This window comes from Carettochelys insculpta, chromosome 1 (assembly GCF_033958435.1).
Source record: "Carettochelys insculpta isolate YL-2023 chromosome 1, ASM3395843v1, whole genome shotgun sequence".
NCBI classification, from domain to species: Eukaryota; Metazoa; Chordata; order Testudines; family Carettochelyidae; genus Carettochelys; species Carettochelys insculpta.
Genome location: NC_134137.1, coordinates 232,921,464 through 232,934,074, shown reverse-complemented (window position 1 = coordinate 232,934,074; position 12,611 = coordinate 232,921,464). Strand labels below are relative to the sequence as shown.

Below are 12,611 nucleotides of genomic sequence, written 5' to 3'. Positions count from 1 at the left end.
TGCAAGCTGCCCGTGTAAATGGGGGCCTTTTGAAAGGGCCCCCTGATTTTGAAAGCCTTTTTTTTCCAAAACCAAATGGGAAGAATGGGCTTTTGAAATCAGGGTATCCTTTTGAAAGGTCTTCATCTATACAGGCAGCGTGCGTTTTGAATGTGGCAATTTCGAATCACATGCAGCTGCCATTATGCTAATGAAGCTCGGCATATTCATGAAGCACCTCATTAGCATATTCTGAAATCCCTCATTAACATGCCCCCTCTGAAAGGAGGGTGCTAGTGTAGACACTGCATATGTATTTAGATGATGTATTTCAAAATACTTAAGTGCTGTTTCAAACTGTATTTTTGTGTGCAGCAGCATTATTTTGAAATAAGCTATTTAGGAATAGCTATTCTGGTATAGCTTATTTTGGAATAAGGCTGCTGTGTACTTGTACCCTAAGAGGCCAATGGCAACAAAAAAAGACACACTGTAAATGGGAAAAGGAAATAATTTTTTAACGTAACACACCTAAGGAACCCACAGCATGAGAGGCAATTAATTTAGGAAGAATCCACACAGGTTTAGCTAGAAAGAACAGTACTTGCAGTTAAATTAGCTAGCATAACAATTACAAGGCCACCATTTCTTTTGCTTCCGAGCATATATGGACCAGCCTCAATGGGCCGGAAGAAATGTGCAGTTGTGGTGTTGCATGGAAATTAGGTGATCAGCTGAGAATGTAAAATGATTTCTTGCAATGGTGAATTCTGGATTCCCAGAGTTGTGCTGCATACTGAGCTATGGGGCCATGCTGAACAAAATTGCAATGCCCTTTGCTCTGAGAACCTGCATCTTTTCTACAAATCAAGATAAACACACAATAATCTACTGGCTTGGGAGTAGCCCTCTTTATCTTTGGAAACTACATCCCACCTTCTCTGCACCTGTGCTCCCTCTAGCCGCTCCAAACCCAGAAATGTCACATTTACTAATGCGATGGTACCTAGGTGTAAAGGTGTCTGATAGCTGCTGAGGGAATTTATCCATGACTAGAGCAGGTCAAAAATTATTCAACAGATTTTTTTTTTGTGTCTGAAAATGTTATTTCGTCAAAAGTGAAACTTCCCATAGCTACATGTGGATTTGTACAACATTTTAATTTAACAAAAACCTGCAAAGGCATTTTTACAATGAAATGTTTTGGCTTTTTAATTCTAAACATCGTATTGTATCAAACTGTATTTTCTTTTATTTTAAAAGTCTAAATTGGAATGAAACTTTTTGATTTTATTGAAATGAAACATTACAGTTGATTGGATTTTTTTGTTTTTGAAAAAATTGTGTTTAGTGAGAAATTCTTATTTAGAAAGAAAACAAATTTTGAAATGTTTCACTGAGCAAAATAGTCTAATTCCTGTGCAGCTCTGCTAAACTAGCACCCCATGACTCCAAGCAAAATGGTTTAATGCTATTTCTTTCTGAAATCATACTGAGCTGTCAAGATTTCCTGATCTGGGGCTATTGTGAAACTGGGGCCCAAGAAACAAAAAGCTCTACGTCCCATTCTCCATTTGTTCTGAGTCATCCAGGAACTTTGACTGTGAACTTAAGTCTGTTTCTGGTAGACAAGCAAGAAGCAGGTTCCAAGATGAATGGACACAAACACAGCCGTGGCGATCAACAGCCGGAAAATCCAGGAGCTCCAGAAGTAGAAGACAAGGTCCTGGGATGAACTGATTGCCAAACCCTCTGGGGAAATAGAAAGATCGAGGAAGAGAGGAGTCAGGAGGACAAACGCAAGGGCCATCAAACAGTGTTCTGTGCACATTAGCACCGGTTAAAGAATTTCACTTTGAAAATTCCGTCTAAGACAGCAGGAACAGAGTGGAAACAAAAGTGAGCAAAGCCAAACCTGTCACTCCAAAACTAGAACCTTCACCTCACATTTCAACTGCCCTGTGGCTCTCTTCACTGAATTTAAAACTTGCATCACAAAATTCAGCCCTGGGAAACCTTCAGCTCCCAAATGCAGCCCTCCTTCTTCTGGCATGTCACACAAAGAACCCAAACTACAGTTTCCAGGACTGTGAAGAGCCATATTAAAGCCATTCTCCCAAACATGCAAAACCCCCTCTCAGCTCTCAGATTTCTTCCCCAACAACTCACCTTTCCCAGGCTTATTCTGCTACCCTGGAGTCCTCCCATAGAGTCATGGGAACACTAGATCATCTATTCGGACCACCTGTGTATCACAGGCCACCAGCACCATGCAGCGCCCACATGCTAACCCCAAAGGTTTACTGCCACTGTTAAGAGGCAGGAAGGAGGGGGACACATCTGTCGCACAAGTTTGCTAGCCTGGTTATATTCTCCTCTTTGGGACTACATGACTCAGGAACTCATTCCCACCTTCTCTCTCTTTCCCCATTGCCCTCCTCAAGCCTACTCTCCGTTGGACTGGGGAGAAGACTAAGGGGTTCCTCAATCACAGAGCTCAGCGTGGGATCAAGACACGTCCCTGTGTCACACCTGTGGCTGAGCAGACTACCACCACAGCATTCGCCTCAGCGTGGAGCTTCCTGTCCGACAGCCACGAGCCACACTGAGAGACGTTGCGATCTGCAAGGCCACAGAGCAGGCCATGGAGTGCCAACGAATGACCCGACACTGGTGCTGGTGTAGCTGATGTCTCCAGGGGAGATCCACAGCCCAGACTGTTACAGAGGATGGAGGAGGATGTGGTGGTCCAGCCCAGGCTGCACACAGCACCCCATCGACCCTGGAGATATACTTCCACACGCCCTGCACAGGGGCCTCGGTCACCCACCAGGCGTGCACCAGAAACACCTGCAGAAGAACAGGCAAGGCTGAGGAGAGCTGCTGCAGGTTGAGGGGGCCCTGCCTTGGAGTAGAGAGCAGCTGCAGAGTTTAATCCATTGGGAAATCGGGGCTGAAAACTGAGCCCAGACCCCCAGCATGATGACAGAGAGTGCTAGCCTTTAGGTAGCAGCCAACTCAGCTGTCAGGCTGCCCCAACACCTGCTGCAGCTGTAGGAGGACAGCAGGATTCTCAAATTGCTAAATGAATCTGGATCTCCCATAAGGCACCTCAGGGTGCTCAGCTCTAGGGTCCCCAGACTCGTCTGCTTTGACACTCCCAACCCCCATTGGCCCTGGCCAGGGAAAGCAAGAGATCTGGCACAGGTGATCCAGATCTGTGTCTCCTGCATGGCAATGCACAGCTCTGTCCCCTAGGAGGTGACAGATGACACTGGTGGCCCCTGGAGAGTGATTAAGTAGGAATTGGGAATGGTCTCATTACTGCTTGCACTCTAGCAGTTAATGGCAAGAATGGGGTTACCTGAGCCCAAGCATGTTACTCCGACATCCTGAGCATGAGTGCAGGACTCCTGTTCCATCCCACGGCTCAAACACTGAGAGAGATTTTGCTCAGTACCATGGCAGAATGTTGCCCTCAGCAACACAGGACCAGAGCCTGGTCCAAAGCTGAGCCCTGCAGATTCCAATGCCGAGCCACACCCCAGCTGTCTGCACACCACCACAGAGTTGTGAGCATCCCAGTGCTTATTACACACTGTGCCCCAAGTGACTCCATGCAGCACCTCCAGCCGCCCAGCGCAGGGGTTGTCCCCACCAACAAGTCGCACATTAGAAATACCTATAGGAAGAGAGGCAATCAGATGAGTTAGTGTGCACCTGTCCAAGGGCTGCATTTCTCACACTCTCCAATGTCCCTGTCAGTTTAAGCATAGGGGTGATCTGATCTGAAGTAGTTCTCAGGGCTGGCAACCACCTTTCCTCATTCATTTCCTGTCTGCTGCCCCCATGTGGTCACCTGGTGTCTGGCAAATACATCCTTTTTTCTCACATACCTCAAAGGATTCACTGTGTGATTTTGGACAAATCACTTAACCTCTCTGTGCATCTGTGAAATGGGGATAATTAAATTTATCCACAGCCCTAAAGTGTTTTGAATAGTAAAAGAATCTCCTACATAAGAGCAAAGCATTACTACTACAAAGCGTTATTCTACGTGACCAGCATGCCAGGTTAAAGGTGGTAGTGAGCAGCCTAATACACAGAGAAAGTATTGTGTCCCACAGATCAGTGAGATGAAAAGAAGAGCATTTTAGCCCAATAGTTTCTCAAACTTGGCTTTTCAGCATCTGTTGGGTGTGCTGCATGGGGCAACGTCCAGAAACCAAGCTACAAACACTAGAGCCAGAATCTGCACTTTCCTCTGTTATTTTGGTCTCATCTCTCACCTGCTTCATGCGTGTTTGTCTCAAGACCTATGATCGGCCTATAACAACAGAACCTGAAGACCCAAAAGGGGCTCTTTCTTTTCCAACATGGGTATTTGACACCATCTGAGAAAGCTGTTGGACAACAGATTATCCTTTAAAGACACTACACAAAGAGACAGAGGATTCCTTTGACTTTTGCAGGCTTAAAATTTTCTCAGTGTTTCTCCCCTCTATGTTGTATGCCTATATATTACGTGTTAGAAAGAATGCATTGCTTAGTGCGGGCAAAAAGTGAAACCAAATCCCTGTCAATCACCTGACCCTCGAAGGTTGTTAGGAATTATTAACATCGTTCCTTAGCCGTAGGCCAGTGCATAAAAAATAATGAATAAAACATTTAAACATATTTCAGTTTTAAAAACACAGATTCAAAACACAAGCTAAACCCTTCCCTAAAGTCAGTTTCACTTTAAAACCCCTCAAAATCCCACACAAAATAAAACAAAACTAGGAGTACATTATTTTACTTCTGTCAAAAGTAGTTCCTCTTTTGTATTTTTGTGTTCTTATTTTCTGGCTGAGCAGAAGAATAGGGAAAGAGCCCATTTAACTGGAACATTTCAACTTCACTGCAAATATGGTGGTTCTGATAATGGGATAGAAAACATCTAGACCAAGAAACGAGATAGCCACTTGTTTCTCAGGTGCAGTAGTGGTTATAGGACAATATAAAGTGTTAAGCCTTCAGTTTGGCCAGACCTAAGTGGTCCAAGACAATTCTCTCTTTAAATACTAGCATCCACCTCCCTTTCAAACTGGCCATCTCTATAGCTGGGAAATGGACACCAGTGATGGCCAACCTTGTATTTCTCAAAACTCTGGTTATTCTTTAAATGCTAAAACAAATGAACAAATGGGTTATATCTGTTATATGAACAAATGCCATTTAAGTTATTTGCAGGCATCTTCTGCTTTGAGCTTAAGGTTTCTGTACTTTTGCCTACAGTCAAGTTCTGAAAAGCCCAAAGACTGGAGGAAACAGAGAACTGGCAAAAAGCCAAGTTAAGTTTAACATATGTATCTTCGAGAACTAAATATAAAATTGGAAGGCACTGTCAATTCATACGATGAATGCAGGGCCGATAATTAATATAAGGGTTTTGGCTGACATAACCTCTCTCTCTCTCCCTCTCTCTCTTTCTCTCTCTCTCTCTCTCACACACACACACACCCCCACACCTTTGCCCTGAATAAAGCAGAGGAGGTGTAATTTGGAGGCTGGGCAATTTCCTTACATTTTCCCTAACTCCCTCAAATTCTTCCAACTCCAAACTTTCTAAATATATCATACTTGAGCACAGACTTCAGCCATCACAACTCTACAACTGGAGTGACAGATTCGCCTCCATGGACCCATAGGCCGGAGCGAAACACAGTACTGCTTCACCAAAACAAAAAGCAGTCCTGTAGCACCTTGAAGATTAACAAGTTTATTTATTAGTTAATGAGTTTTCTTGGGTAGTACCCACTTCATCAGATCAATCTGAAGTGGGTTTTACCCACCAAAGCTCACTCCCTAATTAAAAAATTGTTCGTCTTTAAGGCGCTACGGGACTGCTTGTTTTTTTTTCTGTGAAACTACAGACTAACCATGCCACTCCTCTGAAACAGCACTGATTGTATAGAATGTAAAGTTTTTTTCTTTATGTGTGTATTGTCCCATTAGTCATCGTATATAAACCAAAAAACAAAGGGAAAGCTGGGCCTTTGCAATATAATGGTCAGTGTGTAGCCACAATCTACTGTCAAAGACAATTACTTCTGCCTTCTGACAGTTTGTGTGCTCGCATGCCCAGAACAGAAAGCACTAAGGCCTCTAAGACAGCTGCAAGCTCAGGGGAGTATGGAAGAGCAAAACCATGTTGGCTGCATAAAGAAGGACTGACACAAACTACATGTAAGAGGCTAATTGCAGTAATTCTCAGAATCATTTCTGTCACCTGTTTTATAGCATGAAACAATAATACCTGCAAACCGCCTGTATTAAGAAAAATCCTTTATTATTTATATTAATAAAAAAAATTGCTAACCCAGGTGCACACTTATCAGTATGGTCCTTACAACTTCTGCAGGGATGAAATCCTCTCCTGGGGCATGGTTGTGGCAATTCTAGTTTATCAAAAATTATAACCTACCTGGTAGAGATAGGGGGGCACCCATTCTGGGAAAGAACAACAAATAAGGTCCATCAAGACAGACTGTGGCAAAGAAATAATAAATGAAACAGCATTGTAAAAGGCAGAGAACTGTCTCTGCCAAGCCTGTGTGGGAGTAATGACTTTATACTTGCCTTAATTATCTTAAAGCTCATTGTCACCAACCTCCAAACTAGAGCTGAATTTTTCTTTGTGATTACAAACACAAGTTACTTCTACTCGGTGTTCAAACTTTCGCTCGTTTCACATTTTTTTATAGTCCCTTTGAAGCATAAACTAACTTCTTAAAAGAATCTGGGAAATTGTTATTTCTGGCAAACTGAAGATGTTTCTGAATATTGTAGCTGTTGGAATCAAGCCAGATTCTTTTATATTTTAAAGGATAGAAATTTTTTAAAAATGGTGATAGAGTCCTGTAATTTTTAATGGTCTAAGCAAATATTATATGGACTTTTTTGAATCAATAATAGGAAAAAGTTGGTTCTTTGAAACAAACAAATCACTGGATGTTAGCTTCATTCTGACTTTAACTTAGCTAACAGATTCGATTTAATACCACTTGAGTTTTCAGCTTCAGAATTAAGAGTCAGACAAATGTGCCAGAAGTTTCGTGGGAAGAATTGCCAGCCATGAGAGGGGTTGGTGAACATTGTCGTATTTTAAGAGTCATAAAAGTTAGAGAAATAAGACAATCTTAAAATTGAAACGGTGTTATAATCAATCACTTTATCCCTTTTATAAGAGGAAAAGCAACTGAAACTGAAATCCTAATAATTGTTAATGGTATAGGTGTTTAAAAACTAATTAAAAGAGTTTTCACAAAATAATATCCTAGAAAAATTTCCAGTTTTCCACACATTTTCTGACTCCTACACATTCCCCACTATTTAGTAGCAGGTAGTCCATTGTGTCTGACGATGACGTCTTGAGCGTGCACATTTAAAGATAGGCCAAATAACGCAAGCAGTAGAACTGAGTAAGGAAGCATAATCGTATGGTTACATCTCTGTTTTCAATAAAAAGCTTTATACGGCAAGTCAGTATTCACCCCGGAATATGTCTAGTACAGTTGATTGAGAAATGTTTTATATATATATATATATATATATATATATATATATATATATATATACACACATACACTTTTTTTTTCAAAAGTTTGCTACAACTTTGCAGGGGAGAGGCCGTTCTTGATAAAAGCTCCAAAACTGACATATTGGTTTTCAAGTAACAAGAATTAAGATTAAGTAAAACAAGACGCTTTTAAATTAAAATGAAAGCCCTTTGCACTGGTTTTACTAAATCGGTTTAAAATCATCCCTTCAGCTAAATCCAGGCAGGTTTCTCTTACAAACAAGATCAGACCCTTCCCTACTTACACATTTCCCACCCAAGGGGAATTCGCACCCTCAGATTATAGCTCCCTACTTTTTGAAAGGAAACATGAGAAGTCAAGATGTTTCCATCACAAGCAGGGTGCCATCCACTTTGTGTAAATGACTGACAAAAACAGCTGACTCACCCATTGCCATGGGGCCTCCTTCAGAGATGAGGCAGAGTAGGAGGAATCTCAAGATCGCCATCATTCTCCAAATTAACTCAGGCTATCGCAGAAGAGAAGCTGTGTGAGCACTGGACTTCAGACCATGGTTAACATAGTTTATATCTCCTCCGCAGAGTGTGAATGCTGGACTCTGTCTAAACTTCCTGCCATTCAGCTCTGCAGTCACCCCAGTGTAGTGGCTTGTGACCACAACCAGTGTCTCTCTCATGGTGCGTAGAGGAGTCACAGAGTCCTGCATCCCCCTCTCTAACCAGATCTGACTCTCAGCCAGCAGGTGGAACAGAAGGTGTATTAGTCAAAGGGAACACAGCTTAGAACAGAATTGTCAGCACAGGAAAGCAGAAACTGACAATACAATGCATCTTGGTGAGAGGGGGCTAGAGCTGGGGCCCTGACCCTTGCTCCTGCTTCCCTAGATGGTCAAAAACTGCATCACTGGCAGCTGCTCTGTTCAAACTCAAACAACAAGGCCCCTCCTCCTACCGCTGCTTCTGGGCAAGAGGTGTGATCTGTCTGCACTCCCCATTCCCGGCTCAGATTAGGAAGGTATGGCCATTGTATATGTGCAGAAACCATCAGATCCCCAAACTCCCATCGCCAGCTAGGTATTGATGCAATGCCTAGAGAAACTGAGGCACAAACTGCCGGTTACTACAGGACAATAAGAAACACATGCAATGTAACAAGGAAAATAAAATCGCCACAATCCCCACTTTGTCATTATCTCATACAAAGTGCAGGCTATGGAAGTAACTTGATTTACTGGTATCTGGCTGGGTGATCAGCCTTCAGCCGTGGGAGCTTAGGCTGCTGACAGAATTATGGAGGCCTTGGGAACTTAGCATTAAAAAAGGACTACTAATAATTATAGTAACTCATGAAGTTTGAACTGCACAGAATTTTTACAGTCATTATTGAATTCACCTTGTATGGGGCATGATTCTCTCTTCATGCTGGTGGAAATCAAGAGTGCTGCAATGGCATCACACTGCTATAAAGTTAGTAGCCTCCGAACTTTAAAGCAAGGAGTTTAAATTAGGTGCCAGGAAGGGGGGAAGCAGGCCAGGGCAGTGAGAAGGATTTGTCTTTTGCTATCCCTGTGAAATCCACCCAAATTAGATACCTCTGGAAACCACTAGAGCACATTTGGTTTTTTAGCATACAGAAGTGAACCTCCCAGTCTGGGATGGCCAACATGGGCTTGCAGGCCTCACGCTAGTGCTCTAAAAATGGTTTTGTAGATAGCACTCCGACAGTGTGGTTTCAGCTGGGGTTTCTGCTCTGAAGTTAGGAGCAGAGGCTTGGTGTTAGAGCCCATGCTCCAACCTGGGCCGCGACTTCAAAGCACTGTCTGCCCAGCTATATTTAGAGTCACTGCAAATCCCACTAGCTTGAGTCTGTCGACCTGGGCTGGGAGGTTTGCTCCTGCTGGGTAAAGTCTAGCAGATTCTTGTCCAACACTTCTCTCCTTCCTCCGCACCATAGCTTACTGAGCATGCGCTAGCGTGGGGCTCAGCAGGGCTTTTCCTGCTAACGGTCCTTCTGGGGCTGGTGTGAGGCTAAATGCTGGATGGAGAACAGGGATCCTGTCTCCACTGGGCACTCAGTGAGCCCTCTTCTGTCACCCTGGCAGCCAGGAAGAGGAGGAGGAAAGAACATGACTGAAATGCAGAGGGAGAAGCTAAAAGGGCAAGTTGGAGCAGCTCAGGAGCAGAGACATGGGGGCAGCTTAGGAGAAGAGTGAGCCCAAGAACGACTGGAGTGAGGGCAGGTGGGGCTAGAAGGAAGGACAGCAAGAGCAGAAAGGGGAGCGATGTGTCTGCCTGTAACTGACTCATCATGTTGTTATTTTACTATGCTAATGGTCCCCTCCCCCCACACCTTCTGTCTGTGAACTGAGTTGGCTTATCTTTTACCCACATTGGGTCAACAGAGCCTCCTGTGGTCAGAAGTCACCGCTGTGGTGTCCTGCCAGCTCTCTTGCTCCGTCCAATGACGATAGCCCTCTGGCTGCACGCCTGTGGTCCCCTGTGCGTTGCACTCTCTTTGTGCACATAGCCAGCAGAGAAGACTCTGAGAAAACCCCCAGAGACCACAGCATCAGAGAAGGTGCAAAGGCACCTGGGCCAGGTTTGTTGTCAACAAAGCCTGGCCCTAGCTTCCCAGGTCTGATGCCTATGTTTATGCTAATGCATGCTCATGACAGAGGTACTGCACCACTTCCAGCGAATGCAGGGGCAACCCTGTCCCCCCAGCTGACAGTGGCCCAAGAGCAGCTCTAGCTCGTGCTGCTCTCAGGCCACACTGTCCCTCTTCTACCTGCACTCACCAGAAGCAGTGTGGTGTGGCACTCTGGGGGTTGGGGGCAGGCACTGGTACGTCCCCCGCACGTCATCTCCTCTGTACTAGACCTAGCCAGAATATTCTCCCTGCACTGTTCTTACTCTCATAAGCAGAGTCTGAAGGAGCTCTCCCCTGACATCTAGTGATGCACTTGGGGATAAGACTCCAGGAGGAGGCTGTGTTTTCCCGGGTGTGCTAGGTACTGCATGATGCTTTGCCAAAACGATCAGTGTTGGCTGTTTTGGAGTTAGAAATCACTCTTTTCTTTGAAAGCAAGGGAAAGGAAATGCCAAGCTTACTGCATGCGCAAACAGCAGCAGAACTGTGTTTAACAGGCCCTAGTTGAGGGGTCACCCTGAACTGAAACTCACTTGCTCCACCAGGGGTAGGGTGCCCAATGGTAGGGAAGCTCTGAGATGCATGGGATAGCTGTTCTTCCTGTGCTAGGGGAGGGAGGGTGAGAAAGGTTCTCTACTTAAACAGGTCTAGATGCTATTTGATCTGTTCCCACCAGTGGTTAATAGGAAAGCTAATTAGACTAAGTTAAAAGGCTGTATTTCTGATTGGTAGCTCCTAGTTCTGAGTGGGTCTAGGAGCTAATCCTTAGGCCTTGAAAGGGAATAGTGAAAGACAACACAGAGACTTCATTGGCTGTGAGGTTTCCCGTTCCCTGTTTAGTTCACTAAGAGCAGTGTTAAGTGGTGACAACACGGGAGCAGCAACAAGCGGAGGCCAGCGGCAGCGAAGTGGCAGTGGTTAGAGAGAGACATGCTGGCAGCCATGAGCAAAGACCTTACAGGCAGGATGGGGTGGTAGGGAGGGCCGCTGAAGCTGGGGAGAAGGGTCATGACACCCAAAGCAAATGTCTGACCTGCAGCATCCCTGCAGCACAACCAGGGCATGAGAAGAAGGTCTGGGGACTACAAGGAACAGAATGCGAACTATCCTTAGAGTCCAAATACACTGTTTGTAAGGTCTCTGTGTCACTGATCAGAGTGATGTGTTTTCCATTAACTTTCTCCTTTTTTGCTTATTCTCTGTTTTTAAGTTTGATCGTGTTAGCTTTTAACTGTACATAATCATCAGTGAGTCAGGGAAGTGTTTAATGTGAGGAGAACACTCCAGATTGGGAACACCATAGTCTCTGCCCAGGGTGACCACAACAAGTTTGAAGGTTGAGACCCCAGGACTCCTGGGCCTAGCGAGTGAAGAGGTAAAAAGACACCTACAAGACCTAACCAGTGCTAGCGGCAGGATAGGGTCAGAAGAGGCAAAGGGGAGGATACCCTGCCTAATTGGAAATGAGAGTGGCACACTTTGAGGGGGGGAAAACATGAGCTTCCACTGCACAAGGGATATGAGTTGAAACGGAGGATGGCAGTGGAGAATGGAGCGGCTATCCCACCACACAAAGGGCAGCATGTCAGGAAACAAGGAGCCCATTGCAGAAGCCTAATGGCCACTACAGCTACCATGGTGTGAAAAGGGGAAGAAAAGGTTTGGCCAGACTGTGGAAGAACAACTGTGCAAACCTGAAGGTTAACAGCACGAAGTGTTGAGTCTGAGGAAAGGAATCAGAAATTGAAGGGGAAAAGGGCCGCTGCATTGGACAATACACACCAGACACGAGAGGGTCAAAAGTGATGGGGGGAGTTGTTGCCCTGGTGAGCACTAGTGGCCCCCGAAAGTGAATGTGTTGAAAATGTCAGTGCTAATGTAGAAGAGATACTCTGAGCTGCAGAGTGTGCAGGGGAAAGGGAAGTCTCTCCTGCATCCCCAGCACTAGATGGGAAAAGAGGGGCCACTAGTGAGAGAGAAGAGACTTTGAGATGGGAGCAGGGAGCTTATACTGCCCAGTCAACACTAGGGGAGCACAGAGTTGAAGAGAGGAAAGGAGTCCTGTACTATGTTGCTGGGCTTAGGCCAGGGGTCTGCAACTTGTGGCTCCAGAGCTGCATGAAGCCCTTTGAGGACTTCTTTGTGGCTCCCAACGCTATAATTGCAAAGTTTCCAACATCACTTGCCCATCGCCATATCACTTTCATCAAGAGATAAATCTTCAGTGTCAAGAGAGATACCTTCACATATGAATGGATTTAAGTGAGGTTGGCTTGTGAGTTCTGACCCCACTCTCTCTTCTCACATCGACCATCATTCATGGGTACAAGAAATGCAATATGTACACTGGAGGGAGAAAGTGCAGGTTTGAGGTCAGAGTTTCCTTCTTCTAGACTGATG

At 44.8% G+C, this 12,611-nt stretch overlaps 1 protein-coding gene across 1 annotated transcript; it reads right to left on the bottom strand.

The window, feature by feature from the left end:
• Nucleotides 1–277: 277 nt before the first annotated feature.
• On the bottom strand, nt 278–8,368 carry LOC142017233 (scavenger receptor cysteine-rich domain-containing group B protein-like). Its single transcript, XM_075002022.1, has 4 exons — nt 7,989–8,368; nt 3,344–3,661; nt 2,512–2,829; nt 278–1,731 (listed from the first exon to the last, which is right to left on the bottom strand). The coding sequence occupies exons 1-4, from the start codon at nt 8,050–8,052 to the stop codon at nt 1,589–1,591; spliced, it is 843 nt and encodes a 280-aa protein (XP_074858123.1). The 5' UTR covers nt 8,053–8,368; the 3' UTR covers nt 278–1,588.
• Nucleotides 8,369–12,611: the final 4,243 nt, after the last annotated feature.

Excerpts from the sequence above, each read along its gene's own strand:
- LOC142017233 (XM_075002022.1), bottom strand. The coding sequence starts at position 8,052 with ATGATGGCGATCTTGAGATTCCTCCTACTCTGCCTCATCTCTGAAGGA. Across the intron at positions 3,662-7,988 it reads AGGAGGCCCCATGGCAATGG|GTATTTCTAATGTGCGACTT; the intron begins GTGAGTCAGCTG and ends CTCTTCCTATAG. Across the intron at positions 1,732-2,511 it reads GGTAGTCTGCTCAGCCACAG|AGGGTTTGGCAATCAGTTCA; the intron begins GTGTGACACAGG and ends CTATTTCCCCAG.